At 32.1% G+C, this 23,121-nt stretch overlaps 1 protein-coding gene across 1 annotated transcript in view; it reads right to left on the reverse strand.

Annotated features, from left to right (window-relative positions):
• LOC108909461 overlaps positions 1 to 12,468 on the reverse strand; it is a 67,480-nt gene extending 55,012 nt beyond the window's left edge. Inside the window, exon 1 of the mRNA XM_018713804.1 lies at positions 12,220 to 12,468. Within this exon, the coding sequence (XP_018569320.1) occupies positions 12,220 to 12,316 (97 nt within the window). The 5' untranslated portion in view covers positions 12,317 to 12,468. The remainder of the gene's footprint in view (positions 1 to 12,219) is intronic.
• Between the last annotated feature and the right edge of the window lie 10,653 nt (positions 12,469 to 23,121).

Genomic DNA, 23,121 nt, shown 5'->3' on the forward strand with positions numbered 1-23,121 from the left:
TACCTTCAAAGTAACGTAATCAATCGTAAAACTGTCCTAAAAATTAGATGTAAAATCTCATATTTGCTTAACTTTCGAATACATAAATATCCAGTGTCATTTTCTAATTTTAAATAGGTAAACTATTGCATTTCAAATAAATAGTTCTTATTTTACAGCCATCATAGCTACCGTAAACTACTAGTGCGGAGCAACAGATATGCAGAAGTGAGCAAGATTTATTATCATTTGTCGTAGAAAGAGAACTACCAAAATTCTCATGAGATGACTTTAAGTATACAAACTCTTACAATGTTACGCCACCACTATATTGTTAGCATAAGAATTAACTTTCTACTTCCTATGTACAGCTTGTACATGAGATACGCGTTTCCATATATCCACATTTAGTGATAAAATCTTATTTAGGAACACGGTTTTCAACACTTGTAAATTATAAAGTTTAATCAAATGTAAATTATTCCAAAATAATTACACGTTATTATAAATAAATATATGTTATTGATTCGTTATACTGAGTGTCGTCGATAAAGTGTCGTAACACCCAACTAAAAACGCTTTTTCTTAATATTAATTGCGTTAGATATATACAATCGAAAACCAAAGAAAAGATGGAAATAGAAAATAATAGTTGTAACGTTGTATCTTGTAAGAGTAACATTCTTCGACATAACCGTAGATGCAATAAATATTTTTACGAAATGATTATCACTTTAGTGATGCGGATCACCAAATGACGTGTCACGTCAAATAGTTATCAAATATTGCTTACATTAATCAGTCTGTTATTGAGTAGATACAAAAGTTGATGATTGAGACGTTGTTTTAATTATTTGTATAGTTTCTAGACAGGCAATTACTTACTTTTCAGACAAATGCAGTTAAACAATATAGAATGTCCTGAAACAAATATCAAAATTTTTCGTAACTAGACAATGTCATTTTAAGAACAAAAATACGTCCCCATTTTCTGAAAAGTATCTACTTATATCCAGCTTTTTCAAGATTAGTTGATTCATAATAATTCCGGTGATCAAAATAAGAAAAAAATTCCTATGAACGAGTATCCGGATCTCGATTTTGAGAAACAGGATGCTGAAATTTGAAAGAATTCAGTGATACAACAGCACAATTTTTATCTAATTAATCTCAGGATCTGAACGCCACTGGGTGTTTTGGAAATCCGTCCACTACTTGTTATCAGTTACTCTGAAAAAGGTACTTATTTAGACTAAATAAATATCGTTTGCCATGAATAGTCTTAGTTTTAGATATTGTCTAGAATATATTATAGTGTGAAAAATAACTAATAGTAGGTAAGTTCATAGTTTTGTAATAAATCGCATGTGTATGAATAATGTAATTTTATTTTAATGTTATATTTCGCGCCTCTTTATTATTACTATTTGAAGATGTAGATGATATAAAATTATTAAATATATCTTAGTTTAATCGGAACTAACAGTTTCTCAACGAAAATAGGTTATTTTAATATTAATAAATCAATGGTTTATAAAAGGCGAATTGTTTTTTTTTTCACTAATATTGGGCGTATTCCTTTCTTGATAAGTAAGATTATTACTTGTTTGGGCCTAACTTCCACATTTTCTGCATGCAACTATACGCACAGATTATTATGAATATCATCTAAGAACAACAATAGGAAACAGTACCTATTGATATAGTCCATCCTAGCCTACTGGACTACGCTTTACGCTACAAGTACCATACACACACATACTCAGCACGATGGTAAAGACACTATTGTTATTGTTAGAGGAAAACACAACTTGGTTACGTGATTGGAATAATTTTTAAACACTTTTTACTATTCAACAGATTAAAGTTTTAAACTATACAAAAATTTAAATTTTATAACCAACTGGCTCACATTTAAGAAATTGTTGGATGAATTAGAAGAAATTATATTTGGAATAATTTTACTTTAAATTTTAATTGTAACGTGATAGTCTAATATAAAATATTTTAAATAAAAAAATATAAATAATAAATATAAATTTATATTAATAGCATATTCTAATATTAGGAGCCGGAGACAGGAAGGACACTTTTAATCCGAATAATACATGCAACTTTTTCTCCAACCAAAATCCCCCATTTAATTATTAATTTGTGCTTTGAATTAACATTTTTAATATGAGGATTAAAAGTACATTCTTTATAACTTAATGTTATTATTCATTTCTTAGATTAAATTTCCTTGAAACTACTGAATCTAACGGCCCGTGAATTATCCATATTCGTTTTGGGACACGCTATATCGAGAAGCATAATAAATATTATGGTTACTGTATTTGTTAAATCTTTTATTTCCTTCACAAAGCACTTAATCTTGGTTAGTGCCAGTGACTGGTTGGCATAATATAATCTATAATATGTTCCAGATTTAGTGCTTACTCATCATAATCAACTACAATTTATTCCATCTGATTAGGTTTTTAGGATACAGACACAGACTTACTTGGCAAATAATTCAGTCATCCATGCAATCTGAGTCTTTGAACTTACTTATATCCAGGGTATATCTAATGCTAAACTGGCATGTACGAGTATAAAACCTATTGTTATTGCTTTATTAGACGACACTAAAAATTCTCATAAATTTAAACAATAAAATTGCTTAGAGAATTGATGTAAATAAACTATTTCAGGATATTGAATTAGAACGTATTATTAAAACATGTGATTGACTTCATTGTTAAAAATATGAGTCACTGATGACTAGTTTCAGTTTGAAATTTTATTTAACAACAATATATGTGCACTTGAAATACACAAAATGTAGATACATTGTTATTTATTAATTAGTCTAGAACAGAACAACGAAAGAAGCAACAAAATATTAACTAAATCAAACATAAAACACATTCGTTTAAAATATACTAATAATGTCTAACATCTAAGAATATACAGGGTGTTAATGAACTTATGTCAAATATTTTTGCCACATGTCCGTTACGTCAAAATGAGGTAAATACACGGATTTGAGTAAAATGTAATTATAAAATCTGACTTACCTCAACATTGCAAGGAGCCACCTTTTGAGAACTGCTGATTTTCATAGAAGATGTTCGATGTATCCACCATTTGCTTGCTGACAAGCTTCAGTATGACTTGGGTTTCTGGTCGAGACTTCTCGAAACGAGAATTCCCGGGAAATCTGGCCTTACACGAGACGAAAAAAAAGTGTCGAGAAATCGAGAAATTTAAAAATCACGCGCGTCTTAAGTTCTTGACTGGAATTCGTTTCGTTCATGCGTTCAATTCGTTTCTCGACAAATAACTGAGCGGTTAAAGTGGTTTCTCTACCAGCTCATGGTTTATTTATTTTAAGTTTTTAAGGCTTTTACTTTGATGATTCTTTTTTTTTTAATGTACAGGGTGATTCACTATATTTTGACCCCCCTTTAACTTTTTTGTTTTAAGAGTTATAAAAAATGGGGAATACAAAAGTTGCACGATTTTTTATGAAGTTTTCGAAAATGATAGTAGAAAAATAAATGAAGTTCAAATGGCCGCGGATGTTAACTTTGTTAATTTAAATGAAACACCCTGTATATTTTTACATATTTGGATAGAACGTTCCTTGTCGAGCATAGTCATATAGGGTTTCTTGGGTCCATCTCTAATAATAGGCGAGATAATATTAAAAAACGAACTGATGTTTCTTTATTAAGAAAATAAGACATCTTGTAATTGTTAGACCTCTTTCAGGCATTTCTGCCTTTTTTCCAATTAAGTAAGGATTTAGATTTAGTTGTAATATATTTTGACATATCGGACACTGATATAGTCCAAAATGCGTATAGGTATTTTAAGTAAATCTCACTAATTAGACCGTGTGAGGCCAATTACTCATGGACAATCTTATATATAGTCGTGGTAGGTCGTGGCAGTGACAGGTAGTAATGTCATGATAACATTGTTATTGTTTGACAGTTTGTATTAGTATTTAATTAAAATGGGTTACACAGAAGTAGAAAATTGAAATATTATTAGGAATTAAAATAAACTATGGAGGATATCTTGACTACTCTATCTTAATTCCTATAATATTTAAAAATTTTCTACTTCTGTGTAACCCATTTTAAATAAATAATAATACAAATTGTCAAACAATAACAATGTTGTCATAATATTACCTGTCACTGTCACGGCCTACCATATAACATTGTCCATGAGTAAAGAAGCCCCTCACGGACTAACTAGTGCGATTTAGTGAAAATACTTTTATACCCATTTTGGACTATATCAATGTTCGATATGTCAAAATATATTGCAAATAAATCTAAATCCTTACGTAATTGGAAAAAGGCAGAAATGCCCGAAAAACGTCCAACAATTACAAAATATTTTATTTTCTTAATAAAAAACGTTCTTTTCGTTTTTTAATATTATCTCGCTTATTGTTAGAGATGGACCCAATAAACCATATATGACTGTGCTCGACAGGGAACGTTCTATCCAAATGTGTAAAAATATACAGGGTGTTTAATTTAAATTAACAAAGTTAACATCCGCGGTCATTTTGTTTGAACTTCATTTGTTTTTCTACTATCATATTTGAAAATTTCATAAAAAATCGTGCAACTTTTGTATTTCACATTTTTTTTATAACTCTTAAAACAAAAAAGTTAAAGGGGGGTCAAAATATAGTGAATCACCCTGTACCTAGTTATAAGTCTGTGTAGAAATTTTATTATAAGCAGATACCTAATGTTGAAGTGATAAATTAATAGGAAGAACGCTTCTGTATCTTTAAATTAAAGCTTGTTTTTTTTTAAGATTTCTTCGGTTAAATTCCTTATTTCCTATTTATTTAATTAAAAGACTGCATGATTAATGATTATTAATAATTATTATTAGAAGAAAACTACGATTCAAAAACATTGAAATAAACATATGTATATTGAAAGTGTTTAATAAAAAAACAAGTTAAACTCAAAGTTTAATTTAGTTTTGTTAGTAGAAGTAGAAACATAAGTAATTAATAAAAATACTGAATAAATAATAAATGTTAATGATGATTATTAAGTATAATAGCATGTTTATATTTCGCATTGCAATACCAAATTTATGACTTTTTTACAAATTTCTCGAGAATTCGAGAATTCCCGGGAATTCCTAGTCGAGAATTCTCGAGACCCGAGAAAAAAAATTAGGCCGAGAAATCAGAAACCCTAAGTACGACGTATCCAATTCGCTCGCACGTTCTCTCAAATCGTATTACAAGCTTCGGCAATACGATGTCGCAGTTGGTCGATGTCACAAACTTCCGTGGAATACACAACACTTTTCACATATCCCCACAAAAAGAAGTCTAAAGGGGTGAGGTCCGGGGACCGGGGGTGCATCTAACTAGACTGCCGCGGTCTATCCAGCGATCGGGAATAGTAATGTTTAGAAAATCGCATACTCTCAAAAAAGTGAGTGGGGGCTCCGTCATGCAGTAACCACATATTTTGCCGAACATTTAATGGCACGTCTTCTAATAACTCCGTCAAGCGATTTTGCAAAAAATCTAGAAATGAAGCACCGTCTAAGCGGCTAAGCAATTCAAAAGGTCCTATTAAAGTAACATTAACGATATCGGCCCACATGTTCACTGAAAACTATTGCTGAAAGGCATCGCGACGTATTTCGTGTGCATTTTCGATAGTACAGTGGTGAGTGTTGTGGACGTTACGTATAACATTTCGAATAAAACATGCTTCATATGTAAATTGAGGATTTCTTGCATGTTCCTGAAGCAACCATTCGCAAAAACCTCGACGTAGTGAAAAATCCCCAGGAATAAGCGCTGGAACACGTTGAATAAGAAATGGGTACAACTGATCTTCTCGTAATGTCCGCCACACAGCAGGATGCGAAATATTTACTTGATATGCGATATTTCTGGTGCTACGATGCGGATCTTCTTCGAGGAGATCTAAAATCATCTCCTGGACATTTAAGATTCTTAGTGGTCGCCCTGGGCCACCGTCGAGACCTCGACGCGGTTGTACTTCACCAGTGTCCAAAAGTCTTTGCGCTACAGCAACAAATGTTCGCGGTGCCCCCCGCATCGCGAACATTTGTTGCTGTAGCGCAAAGACGTCGTTCAGGATATCTTGCACGGTACACTTGAGAAGCTCTGTGGGCATTTTCGTTTGCTTCGCCATAAATTATGAGCATATCATAATATTCGCGATTGCTAAATAAATGCGCTATTTTCAAAAGAAAACTTGAAAATGTACTCTTGAAAAACAGCACAGCAATCACTACAGCAATGTATTACAAACTGACTCTCGAGTATAGTCCGGCGTCATAAGAAACCTAAAAACTCGTAAAAATCGTTACAGATTTTTTTTGTAAGTACTCGCCGCGATAAAATACATGTATTTTAGCAGTTCCAAAACAATTTTAAACACATTTTTAATTATTTTTTTCTCTATGACCTTAAACTTCCGATACAAGTTTGTGACATCAGTTAAATCAGTTTTTGCTCCTCCTTCACCCCTTTAAATTTTTGACATTAGTTAATTAACACCATGTATAACTAGGATAACACCATGACGTCAGTAATAATAATTAGTGTTTTAGGTAGGTATAAATTACTCATTAATTAATTACATTAATTTCTATAGCATATCAGTATGATTAAAGTATAAGTATTATTTGATCTACGATTAATTAACAATAAGTTGTAGCAAACCTTTTGCAAAGTCACCACTGAAGATGCCAGCAGTGAAGAACGTTTGAAATAATATTGGATGCGACCAGTTACACAGGCCACTACGGAACGTCTCTGAGAACCACCATGCTTTAAACAGCGATTCTGTCCGCAATCACCTTAGAATCAACATTAAATAGACGGAGAGATTGGTGTCAAAATCTCCTGTGATCGGATTAATGGCCAATTTTGTTTTTAATGTGTTGGTCGTATGTTGTATAACAGGGTTTCAGAGTTTGCTGACACCCCTTGTGGGGCAGGGATTGGGGGTGCGGGGGTAAATACGAAAATCGCCCCGTGATCAGATTAATGTCAGCAACTTATAATATACAGGGTGTAACGTAAAGGTTGGGAATAAATTAAACAGTGGATTCTTTAGTATAAAAAATAAATTTTTGTCATATGAAGTTATGCTCTACGGGTTTTCTTTTCCAAGCTACAGGGCGCTAAAAAATTTCAAAAAATTTAGTTTTTCTCCAATAACTTTCGAACATTAGAAGATAATGGAATGAAATTTTATCCATAGCTTAATTTGATAATCCCCTAGTAACAGGAAAAAGATTGGCTTTGTAAGTTACTCAGTGGCGTGCGTACGTATTACACCGTAAGGTTTTTCGAAGAAAATTGTGGTACGCCACTGGTAAAAACATTTTTTTAATATTTTTGTGTAATCTACATTTTATTTTAAACAAAATTACCCTCTTGCGTTTTGTAAATACTATTTTTTCCCACTGCTAACATAGGTAAATGAAAATAAAAACATTATGAAGTATGCTTTGACCAAGCCACTAAAATTTGTTTTCAGATGTTTTCAGACAAAACATCATTGTCAGTCATGACATCTAGCTTTCCTTAAGCGGTTGTACTTTGGTTTAGATCTGTTAGAAATGGAATACTCATTTCCAGAATTAGAACCTTTACGTTACACCCTGTATATTCTAGACCTGCGGGGGAGTACGAAAATGAAAGTTGCTGACAGCCTAGTTGGGGCAGGGGCGTTTAAAACGGGGTCAAATGTCAAATGTACCACTTACCGAGCGCGCAAACTGTATGCGTAGTCCAGAGGGTATCTGTTTCGGGTTGGGTAAAACGCATTGGTATGATCGGAGATTTTTGCCTTAACGGCTTCCAAATAACATAATTATTAATTTTTCTAAAACCATTTTGAAGCCTAAGGACTCTTCTCATTGTAGTGAAATTTTCAAGTATTCAAAGGCTTTAGATTTTTAGAAATTTGATTTTGAAAATTTTTTAATTAAAAAAAAAATTAAACAATTAGGTATTATGTAAAAACTATAGAACCGAATTGGATGAAATTTGGTGTGATGATTCTATGCAGTAAGAAGTTTAATTGGGAAAAGTATGAAGATCCTAGATATTATTCAAGTGTCTGAAAAAAATTGACAAATAAACTAGCTCTTTTTGTAATTTTTAAATGATTTTTCCGATTTTTGCAATAACAATAATTATTTTTTCGAATTGCAACTAACTCTACCTTGATCAAAATTTAATTACAAAACTTTTTTACTCTTCCATTTTTGTCTAAAGTGAATAGTTGCTAAGTTGTCGACGAGAAATCCAAGAAAAAAATGAATTTTTTTGCTATTTTTTATACTTTTTTGCAATAACAATTTGACCCCATTTTAAACGCCCCTGTCCCAACTAGGCTGTCAGCAACTTTCATTTTCGTACTCCCCCGAAGGTCTAGAATATATAATTATGAGTTGCTGACATTAATCTGATCACGGGGCGATTTTCGTATTTACCCTTGCACCCCCAACCCCTGCCCCGCAAGGGGTGTCAGCAAACTCTGAAACCCTGTTATACAACATACGACCAACACATTAAAAACAAAATTGGCCATTAATTCGATCACGGGGGGATTTTGACACCAATCTCTTAGACTATAAGAACCGAAATCAATATCAGGGCGCGCTGATAGCGGATTAGCCCCCACAGAATCTGGTCCGTGAACAACAAGGACAGGTCAAAAATTCCTAGCTAAGGCTAAAGCATTGTACTGTATGCATGTAACTGTAAACTACGGTATTTTAAGTGACTGATCCACTTACTAATTTGTCTAAATAAAGGAAATGTTTAACATGCTTTTGAAAACTTCCCTTTGTATAAGTTTACCATATGTATTTCAAAAAGCGTCAATTATATTTCAGACTAATCAATTTTATTTTAGAAAGGTTATTAGAAATACTTCAGATAAACATGATGTTCATAACATTTTGCTATTTTCCTGTATATATTGACTTATATTATTGATATTAAAATATTTAGTCACACTTTTAACGTACATCATTTTGATGTACATTGTATTTCACTCCGTACATATAATGCACAGGGTGTAATTACGTGTCAAAAATCTAAAAAATTCAAAACCAAAGAAAATTTTCTTAGGTATATACTTAAACCTTGACAGGGTGCTAAAGGTTTCCAAAAAAATATAATATTTCTTTTGAACAAATTAAAATATTAAATCGAAATTTCGTATTTACGTAGTGCTGTAAATAAAATGTCAATTGTAAAATGACAAAATTAAGTTTCAGCTCAAGCCAGTAGCATAAATATATGCTTGGTACATTTTGCACAGATAATATGGCACGCCACTGGGGAAAAAATTTTCAAATTATTCATGTAATACAAATTTTACTTTGAACAAAAATATTCTCTTAACTTTTTTTGCGTAGATTTTTCTTAATTAACAGAATGTAATACCCTGCTAAGCTATTATTTTTTAAATAAAGAGTATTAAAGTTTTGAAAAATGCAGATTCATCAGATTACAGAAATCTTTAAGGGAGTGATATGATATGTGAGAAGACGTATCGAAAATAGTATTGAAATACAGGGATCTCACTTTGAACAAATTTTTTTAAATAATTTAAAAATTTTCTGCATTTATTTATAAAATGTTAATTTTTACAAACATTATAGAAAGAATAAATTTCATTTCAAAAATTCTTGTCTACGCCACTGGTTTCAGCTTCATTTTATTATTAAATTGAATATTATTATATTCGTGTATTGTTCATACAAAACGTTGTTTCAATATACATATATTCATTTGTTTAAAAGAGATATACATTTTTTTCAGCACCCAACAGGTATCTCAAAAACGAAAGCAAGTGTTTATAAGAAAATATTCTTAAATTCAAACGAGAAAACGTTTGTTCATTTTTGACTCTTTGTGGTGTTGTACTCTGTATGATCTAAATCAAATTTAGCTTTAAAATGAGTAACATAAAATTGATTGTATACATTATTATGGTTTCATTCAACATAGTACATAGTGTGATATAATAATTAATTATTAAATTATCATCTGAAATACATTTAATTAAAGATTTCAGAAATAGAAACGACGTTTTCTGAAATCAATTTATGAATTCGGGACTTTAATTAACATTTTCTGAAACAAAATTAATTAACCCGAATAACAAATAAAATTGACTAGGGAGAAATTGAAATGACGCTTTCTAAAATAAAATTGACCACTTTTAAAATACGAGATAAAACACATCTGGAAAAGGTAATAATTACTTCAAGTCTTCGAAATAATACAACTACTTGTGTTTGCTTGTTACATTTTATTATACTTAGTTGAACTGACTTCTGTATTTCCGGTAAAATTATTTCCTTTTATCTTTTATATTATTTATTATTTTTTTTTAACTCCGTAAGAACCTATTTTGTGGATGTCCATATAAAATTTGAAATATTTAACTTTCGTTTTGTACATCTTGACAAAAATAACATTATTTTGTAGTATTTATCAGCAACGTGAAGAAAAATAAATTTATGACAGTTCCCATTGGTTTGTTCCAACTAAATTTTTTTAATTGTCATTTTCACACCATAAGTTATTTTAGAATGCTTTGATCCAACTCTGCAAATTCCATGAATATTTGCTTTAGAGGATATTTTCCATATTCATTGAATTTTTGGTATTTATTATTACTCTCTTTAATGCTCGAGGGTAAACAAAATAATTCTAAAACAACTTTTAGCGCTAAACAGACTATTTGAAAAAATAGACAGAAAAAACAGTAACTGAATTCATGTGTGTTTAGGTAAGATTTTAATTTATTGTTCTACCGCTTTCTTAAAAGATAAAAAAACAAAAAAAATTGAATTGGATGAAACGCAGATGTACAGGGTTGTTGATCGTAAATATCACCCACCCTTTTTATTTTTAAGAATATAAAAAAATGCTAAATAAAAATGTAATTATTAACTATCAACTAAAAGTTTTTATGATGATATTGAACATTGTACGAGTTGACTTCAAAAAACGTGGCAAACTACTTTTGTTTTTTTTTCTAACGGTATGTTTTGAGTTTTGAAATCTGCAATTATTGCCGATTTCAGAAATATATCTATATGATCCAATCGTTTATGTAATATACGAAGATATTTAAGCATTCGTTTATGTTTTGTTTTTGTTTTCAATATGAAAAAGAAATTTTATTAATGTGTACAATAAATAATCAAAATGGCATCGAATTTATTTTATGCATTATCTATAATTACGTTTTAATTTATCTATTGCTTTATTTGTGATTCTCATTTTTTAATTCTATTTCTTATTTATAACAAATATTTAGAGGATTTAGTAATTTCACTTCATAAGTTGTTTTTAGCTAGCTCCACAAAAATGTATCCAGAGGACTTAAATCGGAGCTATTTGCAGACCACAAGTACCTAATTGAAAATAATATTTATAATGTTAACAAAATTAAGGTCAAAACTTAACGATTGTCTAATAACATTTTCAATAATACCTGGATACTAAGTACCACTTTCAATGTTGGGAAACGTAGATCTGGAAATATTCAGTTGCCTACGAAAGCCCTGGTTTAAGTCATCTGGACACATTTTTGTTGCATTTACCTACCTTAGAAACTTATCCTTCAATCCTTCGTAACAAAATAAATCAAGAAATGTAATTAATAAGAGAGAACCGCAAAATAATAGCGAAAGTGACAGAGACAGTTATAGGTTATGCAAAAAAAAACTGAGTCATTTTGAACATTTATTCCAGAGATGAATAAAAATTTTTACATTCATTTACATATTTTCTTTATGGAAAGAAAAGAAAGAAAAATGTGGGCGGAGGCCTAAATATCATCCTATATTTCACAAATGATTAGACAAAAAATACGACATACGTATATTACTGAAATCAGCAAGAAACACTGATGTCAAGAATCGAAAAATATAGAAGATTGAAAAAAATATATGTTTAGTTTACCACTCTTTTTGAAAATCAATTTCAATATCACCATAAAAAAGTTCTAATTGACTGTGACAACTTTCGTATTTAACTTTTTTTCTTAAACTTGAAAATTAAAAAGTTAAGGGGGTTGACATTTATAACCAACAACCCTTTACGTATCCATTTGAAAAAAAAAAACAATTGCATCCACCCACCCAAACCCAAGGTATCAATCTAATCCGCGTGCCGACGTGACTCACCGTTATCAATATGCTTATTACTATCCAGACTCATCTCTTTCATGCTGGCTAACAGCTCGCGCCGTTCCTGCTCTTCCATTTTTCCAAACCGAACCATTTTTTCTAAGGGGGCGAACCGTCAACAGTCTCCGAGAGAACGCTTGTTCGTTGACCGCGTACGACCGTTCCGCGTGCTCATTGTCACGTTGATGGACTGACTGCCGCAGAAGAACTTTTTAATCTTTCACCTGTCCGACCGTTCTAACCTGCATCGTGATCGCGGTACTGGCTGAATGCTCCAGCGGGTAGGCCCCGCGATCTCATCTTGCGAGCGCTGCGACGCCGGCAGACGGCAGACCGTCGCCATGGGAACCAAGGGAGGGTCGGCACCGCGCGAGGCTGTACGTAATTAAAAAAAATCTGATCTCGCTTACAAATACAAAAATTGAGATTGTTGTGTACGATAAATTTTCTAAGATTGGATATTAATTGTTCTAGAATGAAATTACCACAAAAATTGCGAAATAGTTATAGATCTGAACTGACAACTCTACTTTTTAAAGTTTCACAACACCAAAAGGTTGTCATTTTCACTCTTCCAAAGCGCAGTATGATACAGAATTTGTGCGGTACAGAATTGTGATTTGTGTAATATTTATGTGATAGTGAATTGTGTGATTTGTGTGATAGAGAATTTGTGTGCTAGAGAATTTGTGTGATAGAGAATTTGATTTTGATTGCAAATACAAAATATTTCAAAATTGATCCCGTTCTATTACCAATTACACAGATACATAAAAAATGTTGTCTGCCCCAAGAATAAAAAACATGTGCACCGCCCTATGTATTTTGATTCCTAGAAACTGAATCTACCAGGAAAATGGTTCATCAAAGTCCAGTCTTTTCTTTTTTCTAATATGTTAAAAGCTTCTCCTGAATCCTAAAAAGCAACAAAAACTTTGCATTCAGTAAGTTCCTCCAAAGCTGTGAAAACGAGTTAGCTCATTATATTCGTGAAGCTCATTACATATTTTGAATTCCCTACGACTACAAGTGTATTATAAAACTACCCTTATAACTTAAAAATCAGCTAAAATTCCATATTTGGTGTCTTGGAAACGTCATATTTTGAGTATTCAAATACTCGATCACTCTTCTTCTAGTGAACACCAGAAAAACCTAAAAGTGAGCTGCAATGATTAACAGATACCAGAAGCCCCTATCCCTCAAAGTCTGCGACAACTTTCTATTTAGTGAGTTTCTCTTTAGATGAGATCCTACCAAGAAATCTATCTGAAAACTCTGAAGACAGTTGTTAGTTAAGAAAATTAACTCAGTTATAAAATACACCTAAAAGTTGCAGTAAATCAATACCCTACATTGGTTTTTAATTATTCTGTTTCCTTTTATATCGCTCTTTTTTCTCCTTCTGTTTTTTCCTTCATACGTATATTTTTTTCAACATCTACTAGTAATCTGCCTTCATATTTTCTGTCATACCCAACTCTATACGAATATCAAGGTAGTCTACCACCACTTTTTTTTGTCTGTGTCTGTGTTGTCGTTACACGATTACTTCTAATTCGAATAATTTCCGAGCGGGTTACCATGTCATCGGTTTAGATTTCTTCACGTTTCGAGAGACATATAGCTCTCTTCTTCAGAAGAAACCTCTGCACCTTCAGATATTCTTCCGAAGAAGAGAACGATACGTTTCTAGAAACGTCAAAAAGACTAAACTCACGAAGTGAAAACTAGGTCGAAAATTGTTCTACTATTGCAACTAGGTACCATGAAAACCTGCAAATCAGTTATTTATATAGATGAAAAGTAGTGAAATAGGTAAGATCAGTCTGCAAATGGCTGAAAAATTCATTGAACTAATGTGAAATTACCAAAGAAATATTGTGCAAAACCGTACTGATCTTATCAACTTCCACGTCACCTGTTACATGAGTGTTGTATAATAATGAAAAAGTAATATTAAGGGTCGGTAGAAGGAAGCGCAAAAAAGAAAACGCCTAGGTAGGGAATTCTGGAAGGAAGCCTAGTTAGTTGAAGATAGGCAGTTGAAGTGAGGCCAGCGCGGAGTGAAAAATAAGACGATCAGTGTAGTGTGAAAAATCTAGAAGTAGTGGAAAATTAAGTGTTTAACCGGTATTAGTTAGCAGGTGATATTCTTTAAGTACTTTGTTGTTAATTGTTCTATGTAATCTTGTGATTGTGATGGTTATAGATGTTTCATGATAATAATTCTTTGTATGTTTAGCTTCCATTGCTTTATGCTCAAGGGCATATATTTTTCTAAGGTAAAATTGTTATAATTATTATTAACGATTGCTCATTATTTATTTCATGTTAAAATATATTGTGTGGGCGCCCAGACATTACAATAATAACTCCTTTGTTTCACATCTAACTTGTTTTTGTCATGATTACGTTGGTCGTAAAATATAGATGTTTCATGATAATAATTCTGTATATGTTTAGCCTTCATTGTCTTACGCTCAGGGGCGTATATTTTTCTAATATAAAATTGTAACAATTATGATTAAAGATTGCTCATTATTTATTACATGTTAAAATATGTATATATTGTCGTGACTGCCCAGATATTACAATAGCAACCCCTTTGTTTCACATTTGACTTGTTTTATCATGATTATGTTGTCCTTTGATTTCTTGTGCTCACTTTATGTCATACGTCTATACGAGCCTTGTTGAAGTTACTAACGTTTTCGCCCGTGCGGAATGAATCTGGATTAAGCTCGATTGCCTCCCGTACGGGACTCCAGTGTTAAGAAGGATCTTCCGAAATCTCAACTATAGCTGGATTGCCTCCCGTATGGGACTCCAGTACCTTCCGGCCCCGCCGGCTAACTAACACCAAACCTCTTCAGTTTTACTTGGAAGTGTGTATGACTAATATGGGTTAACAGACGACATTTAGTGACACATCAAATGAGACAGCTCTTATTTATCATTAGCAAAGGATCTTAATTTATACCTTTGGTTAGCGGTTGTTTTGTATTTATATTTGGGTAGTAAGAGCAACGATCGTGGGTTTCTCTGCCATGCTCTTTCCCCACAGGAGCTCTAGGTGAGCCTGGCACTCTCATTTTATGGTAAATGGTTGTTAATGTTTTTGTTATTCTTTCTATTGTCACTTGTTTAATTTGAAGATTGTTGTACATAAATAATAAAGTTAGGTGTATTTACTCTGTCTTTGTTTTATAAAATTAAACCATACATCCCCTCTAAAAAAGTTAGTAGCCAGCGCCTTCCGGTCAATTAAAAAAATAGATGTATACAACGTAGGTATTCCTTATGACGATCACATATTTTTGGCCACAACTACGTTTGTGTTCGTTTATTTTTTTATCGAACCTAGGGTTGTTATACTACAATATGTTAAGTAAATCTTTCGTCACACCACAAACAAATCGTGAAGAGTGAGTTGTTCCAACAACTGCTCTAATATTAAATGTACCCATTAGTTTTCTAAAAATTCTAAAAAATCGCATTTCTAGAAGATTTAGAGTTGTTTCAAAATCTTATGAGCTTTGACCTTGATATGCGCAAAAACATAATTCCGACCGTCGCCTAAATTATTCTACGTCCTAAAAACATTACATCCATTATTCACAGTCTATCTCCAGCTCTCATAGCGTAAACAAACCTTTGCTCCGATTACAAATATCATAATAAAATGCTCTATTCTTTATTATTTTAATTTAAGCAATAAAAATATATATGCCTAACGAACGTTCGCCAGTTGACTTTATTGATGCACGAGCGCCTTAGTTCATTTCTGGTTGTAATGAGACACGTGGTCTAATTCTGAGTCAATGTTTTCACAACGTGCTTATTAGAATAATTATGTGGATACGCCACGCCTTTCGCGCATTTCGCGGCTCATGAGATTTTGAAACTACTCTACCTTATTATGAGGAGAATCTTATAAATCTTATATTGGAAAAACTTCTAATGTTAGAAAATATGAACATGAATATTACATAAAAAGCAAGTATTTGAGAAATTAAAAATTTGCGATTGCTCTTAAGAGAACAATCATAATCATATGTTTATTATATGTCAGATTATTTCTCGAACTGTTCGAATTGTTATGAAATTGTCACAACGAAGTACATTTTTTGTAGCATCTTTTTAAAAGTTACAATAAATTGGTTGTGTGATGATACTTAATATTTCAGAAATAAAAATTACTATTTACTTTTGAATCCAGCAGGACCATTCTCCAAAATGTCAAATTTTGTACGAGTGTACTCACCACCTATATCAAATTTTAATTCAATTTCACTTGTCGTTGTTGACGTACTACTCAAAAACTTCTTCAAAATGTAAAATCTTTCTTCATTAAGTAGAATCTTTTATTTAAATTCATCAAATTTAGAACTGGGAAAACCTGTATGATAAAAATAATAATACTAATAATACCTCTACCCATCATTCTAATCGTAAGAAGTCAAGAAGTCGGACACTTGTGCGGGAGAGGGCGCGGCAAATTATTATTCAGTAGGCCGCATGTGCGTTTAGGAATGACTTACATTGGTAAGCCCTAACCACCACTCAGTGCAGAAATGAGGGAAACCTGGAAAACTAATTAATTGGGGGGTGGTGAAACGCCGACCTATATCAATCAAACCAAGTTCTTCCACCCTACCATATCCACAGAGGAGGTGCTTAATTGCTCTTTACGAATATACCTAGCTGATCTCCTTTAACACATGCTGTATTTTCTGAATTAATTTGCATAGCTTAAATAAATTTTAATGCAATATGCCATCCCGTAAAAGCGAGTATTTAATTTATATTATTGCTAATTACTCCTTATATAATAAGTAATAATAATTTATTGTACTTATTTATTTATTTCAAACATACCACCCTACAGTTACAATCAGCTATAGGGTAGGAAGTAAGTTAATTCATTACATAACAAAATGGAAACGACTAATAAATGTACTTTCATAAAAAATACATTAACCTAATTAAATTATAATAAACATAAATTATAAAAACATCAAAATTATTTATTATTTTTCTTATTGCAGTGATGCTGAACATCGAAAATCTTTCTAATAGGTTATCGTGCGGAAACCCAATATTGGAGTAAACACCATCCTCTCTTACACTTAAGAATTTTAAAAGACGTCTTTGAACAAGTTCAAGGCTAGCTGCGTGTAATTAAAGTGAGGGGCCATATTATAGAACAATATTCTCATTTAGATCGAACAGTAGACTAATATAATAATTAAATAATATGATTAACAAAAGATTGCATGCTTATTCGAAGATCACAAAATGATTATGATCTAATAAGAACAAAGTCGGCGAGTAATTAAGTACAATAGGATTATTCTTAAAAGTAAGCAATAAAATGTTGCACTTGTTTATATTGTTGAGGGCACACTATTTATTTAGAATATTTTAAAAAATTCCAGTTCAAGATATTCAATTCTGGAATTAATTCTTTTGTTAAGTCTTCGTCCTTTATAAATATGTGGCCTCAGCACCGAAGCCTGAGGCACTCTTGATGGAGATACAAATAATTGATCCGATTGATACCCACAGAAATGTCGACATAGTCAGGTATTGGCAATTCAGACGAAAAGTTCGTGCGTTATCTCCCCACCATCTTTAGAAAATAAAGCAGATAAAACATAACCTCACAATTCGTTTGAATTGAAATTTGGATTACCTACCTTCGTTTTTTTATTACAGTTTTAATGAGATTTCAAGTACTCAAACTCAAATGTTTCATCCTGAAATATAAAAGAAGGGAAGGAGCTCTTCACTGCTAACCCGATATCATTAATGAACATGTATATATTACCTTTGCACTGTAAAAAAATTCATTCGAATTCACTTAATTTTACTCAATAATATATCTTTTTCTGTCCACACCCTATTGAGTGAAATTTTCACTCATTAGTATGAGTACAACTAAAATTGAGTGAAACTGTTGCAACAGAAGATAGTGAATTTTACTCAAATCCGGTTTCTACTAACTCTGAAGTGAGTGACTTTTGACTCTATTCCGAGTATGTAAAACCAATTAAGAGTTGATTTTTTCTCTAATATGATTCAAATTTAACTATTATTTAGTAATTTTGACTATGAAAATTTCCAAGGAGGGCAGCGCCCTAGAGCGAGCCGCCGCTGCTTCCATTTCATTAATACGTGCATCACTGCCTTTAAACATAATTTTCACCTAAATAACCGGATTAACGGACACTACACGCCATACACCACGCCACGAGATGATCTAATGGGGACGATGGGAATAGACAAAGACAACGCACGACAACCATACAATGGGGTGAGGTTACTCAATAATGAAGACAATTACTCCAATTTAGCTACAAGTGCACCAAATACGAGTTTATCTGCAGAATTTGAAACTATTTGAGTGAAAGTATACTCAGTTTTAGTTTAAATATTATCACAAATAGTAAAATTATCAAAATGCTCAATATTGAGTGAAAATGTACTCAATATAATTTCACTAAGTCTATTCACTCCGTATCTTTATTGCTTTCCCTCACAACAATTTTTTTTACAGTGTGGATTTGCATCCAGGGACACTATAATATGTATTATTTACAAATTACTAGTTTTTCTTAGGCTAAGTATCGTTTTCGCAAATATAATTAACTTCTTACAATTTTTCCAAAAAAAATTAAGTGTAAATGTAAATTAGTTTTCTTCCTTTTGATAGAACATGTAATAATGCTATTTCCTATGTTTATGTACTGTTATCAGCTAAATACATATATTTAAGAATACTAAAATATATTTATAATAAAATATGCAATAAAGTATCGTAATATCGTAATATTTTTTATTTTGATGACAAAACAAAACAAGTAAACATGAAATTATAACAACAAATCTAGAACAGTAAGCCACTAATAAAAAAAATAAGTTTGAAAACCTAATTATTTAGAATTTAGAGAGATGGTCAAACTCAACCATTGCTACCTACTTTTTATCTTTTATTAGAAAACGGTGCCTTGAACTAAACTCATCTTGACATTTCATTCACAGCTGTCACTATAATAATTTGAATTTAATTTAAATCAAGTAAACAAAGTACAGAGCTTTCATAAATAATTTCAAGCCAAGTGATCGCCGAATTTAGGCAACCAACATTGCATGACTCGTACTGGCAACTGAAAATAATATTAATGAGTCGTTTACAATGAACAATGACAAACCGTTAGGTCTACGCTCGAGATGATGCGATTGGTTGCATAAAATCTCGTGAAAAATTACACCACTCAGAGCCGGTGAAACACAATGTTGTGTTGTGAATCTTGCTTTTATTGTTTCGGTAATTTTTAATTTTACCGAAATTTAATTGAAGGAAATGGATTTACTTTTCCAAACAAAATTACAGGTAACGTTGTTTGGTTCTGTATACGGGGTGTCGCGCTTAAATGTGATACAAGCCTATAGCTTCTTTATTTTTTTACCGATTTTTTTTAGAATGCAGGATAAAAAACTATCTAACTGTAATGTTGCTATTTTTATTAATGAAATTCACGGCCAACTAGGACGCGTCTTTTTAACGTCAAAACAGCTAATTGGTATTAGCGATTTTTTTTCCTTAAAACAGATTACGTATTCTCATTCAGCATCCCTCAAAATGTCTTATCACTAAGTTTCATCAAATTCGATACATCTTCAGACGATAGCGTAATTTTATTTACTTACATCACTTTTACACTAACGAAATTGTCTTTATTTTGAAATGTATTTTTACTACTGATCTTTAATTTGTTTTTGGCTGCATACTGTAATATTTTGCAAAATTCTTAGAAAACCAGTTTGATGTTCTATTCAATGACTTGACACGAGACTTGACCCTTATAGTTTATCATAAAATCGATTTTTGTAACGTAAGCAAACACCGTGGTGTCCAATTAGGTCAAATCAAATTTAACTCGCCCCAGAAAACCAAGGGCAGATACGAGCGTTGTGCCCCTAATTCGATAAGAAGTAATGAAGGAAAATCTTAATTAATGAGATTTCATTGTTTAATTAGGTACAATGTATATTTAAATTGACTAATTTAACGCAAAAACTGAAAATTGATTGTGTTTTCCTTTCGCTTAATTACTAATAAAGTTTTGAATTAGTCTAAACTGTTAGAGAATACAAAATAAATTTGGCCGTGACCCAAACGAAATAAGACAAAAAGTTAAGTTTTCCTTATTAGATTTTAAAAAGTATTGGAACCACCACCATTTGTCTTCTTTTTTATTGAGATCAATCACTTTTAAAATACAGATCATTCCTCCTCGAGTTAAAAACATCTTCCAATTCTCTACTCCACCGAACAATCAGTTATGCTTTTTTAGATATTTAGAAGATAAGCGAAAATAATTAAGAAAATAATAAATTCTTGGAAACACATACCAGTGTCTGTCAGTGCTAGTAAAAACAGTTCGTAATAGGAAAATTTGGTCCCTTATGCTTCTTATAAGATTCACGTTTTATAGAGTTTTATATTTGGATAAATAATATCAGTGACTATGACTTGTTATAGTCACTGATAATATGCAAGGATTGTCATTTCGTCATTCTGTTTCGTTCGTATTGCCTCCTTCAAAAGCAATAATTATATTTACCTATAGCAGATTCGGATGTATTAGGCGATTCCTTTCTTTTATTAAAAGATTGTTTAACTTGTCCCGAATTCCGCGACTTTTTACAACCCCATCTTATGCCATAGCACGTACGCACCATTGTAATATAAAGGGTATGCAAACACTTATGCACAAATATTCGATCTGTAACTTGTGACTACCGGGTTGTTTTCTACATGATATTCCGCATTATTTTGCATGTTACAGATTACCCGATCGCAATGTAACTAAAATATAAAGCTCTGAAAACGGAGGTTGCTCACGCGAACATCGTAGATGTCCTGCAAAATATCGATAAAACAGATGGATTTGAACTACATTTTCGCACGGAAAGCTCTAGCCAGATATTCGATCGAGGAATAACGCAGGATGGGTAGAGTCAAGGTACACGAACACGAACTTCTGATTTAGATGGATTATTACTCCAGTCGAATTAGATAAAAAACCTGAAATCTTGAAAAAATTGTTAGTAGACATTTTACTGCACTCTATGACGGGGTAGGATATATAAATAATACCAAAAAAAGTAACTCGAATCAAGTGACGCTAAGTTGACAAATTGCAAATAAGCGGCAAATTTACGTGTTTTTTCACTTTTTTCACTCCCTACGAAAATCTAGACCACTATCGGAAAATTAGACATTTTATGTTGTAGGCAATTATTACCTACAATTTACGGTACCTAAGGTACCTAGAGTCATTTTTCACTAATTTGTTAACTGTAAAATAAAGGTTCAACGAGGAAATATCAGTTTTCGAAAATTGCATATTATTATTGCAAAAAGCGATGGCTGTTGATGAAATTTATGGAAAGACGGTCAATCCAATGATCAACAAGTATGCCAAACGCCGATCCAATAGAAAGTGAAATTAATTAATTTCGTTTGTTTTTTGCAACTAGTTGTTGAATTACTAAACGTTAATTTTAGACGTTAATATCGCAGACATAGGTTCTAATTGATCCAAAGAAACGTATCGAAAGAGAAAAATTTTAAAAAGTTAAAATTAAGTTGCCCTACAACTAACAAAGTAGGACGAGCAAAACAGCGTTATAAACAACTTATCCCAAGGTCAGGCAAAAACCGCTCGGGAATTCGCTCTTTTTGCATTAAATAAAGCTTATTTTTACGGTAACTAAAAAAAGAGAGAAATCACCTACGCCTCTTTGTTCCACAGATAACTTTTTTTATAATGTTGATTGTTAATTAACTGTTGGACGTATCGAACTGATAACTTCTACTGTTGTTAACGCGTTTATTACATGAACCATCAATGTAAAATTTTCTGAAGATAAAAGTTGAACTCTTTCTTTGTCTCTAAAATCCCGGCCCGATACGTCCAACAGTTAATTAACAATTAACGTGATAGAGAAAAGCTATCTTGGGAACAAAGGCGTCGGTAATTGCTATTTTTTTATTACTCTAAAAATAAGCTCTATTTAATGCAAAAATAGCGAATTCCAGAGCGGCTTTTGCCTGGCCCTGGAACAATTTTTTTGTAACTCTATTTTGCACGGCTTACTTTGTTAGTTGTAAAGGGTTACTTAAAGGGTTGAAATTTAAGCTTTAGTTTTAGCTCTACAAACTAGAGCTTATGTTCAACATCGATTGTGTAGTGGATAATATGAGCAATTTTGAGAAAGTACAAATAGCTGAGGGGAGGAAGTTAAACCAGTTTTGCAGAAGTAAAAGTGAGAGAAGTGTATTAGAACTTTACGTTCTCTGATCGGTGGAATAGAACTCTCCACCCTTTGATTAGCTCGCTGAAGCAAAAGTAGGAGGGGCTACAGAAACAAGATAGTGAGGATTAGAACTCTCCAACTTACCCTATTTACAATACAATGAATTTAAATACTCATTGCCTCGCGTTAAACAAGAAGTATCCATATATTGTAAATGGTACACGTCAACATAAGGATTTTAGGCTGTTTGATTGTTTTATATCCCGAGATAAATTGGAGTTTCTTTTTAAAAAACATATAGGTATTATATTATTAGTTCTCGTATTTTTTTACTCTATTTTAAAGGTATTAAGCTTAATACTTAGTAATAGAATAGTTGCGCGGTGAACGTCTTTTAAAAAACATTGCCATCGTTGACCGCGAACATCAACCTCGTATGTACCGTACAACGTATAGCATAAGCAAATGATGCGGATTGAAATAAGTTTGTATTTCGCTTCACCACAGAATATCGGCTTCACTTCGTAGCGTTGTTTACGGCGGTTGTCATGACAACGAGGCGGCTAA

The sequence above is a fragment of the Anoplophora glabripennis genome, unplaced genomic scaffold, assembly GCF_000390285.2.
Source record: "Anoplophora glabripennis isolate ALB-LARVAE unplaced genomic scaffold, Agla_2.0 scaffold121, whole genome shotgun sequence".
NCBI lineage: Eukaryota > Metazoa > Arthropoda > Insecta > Coleoptera > Cerambycidae > Anoplophora > Anoplophora glabripennis.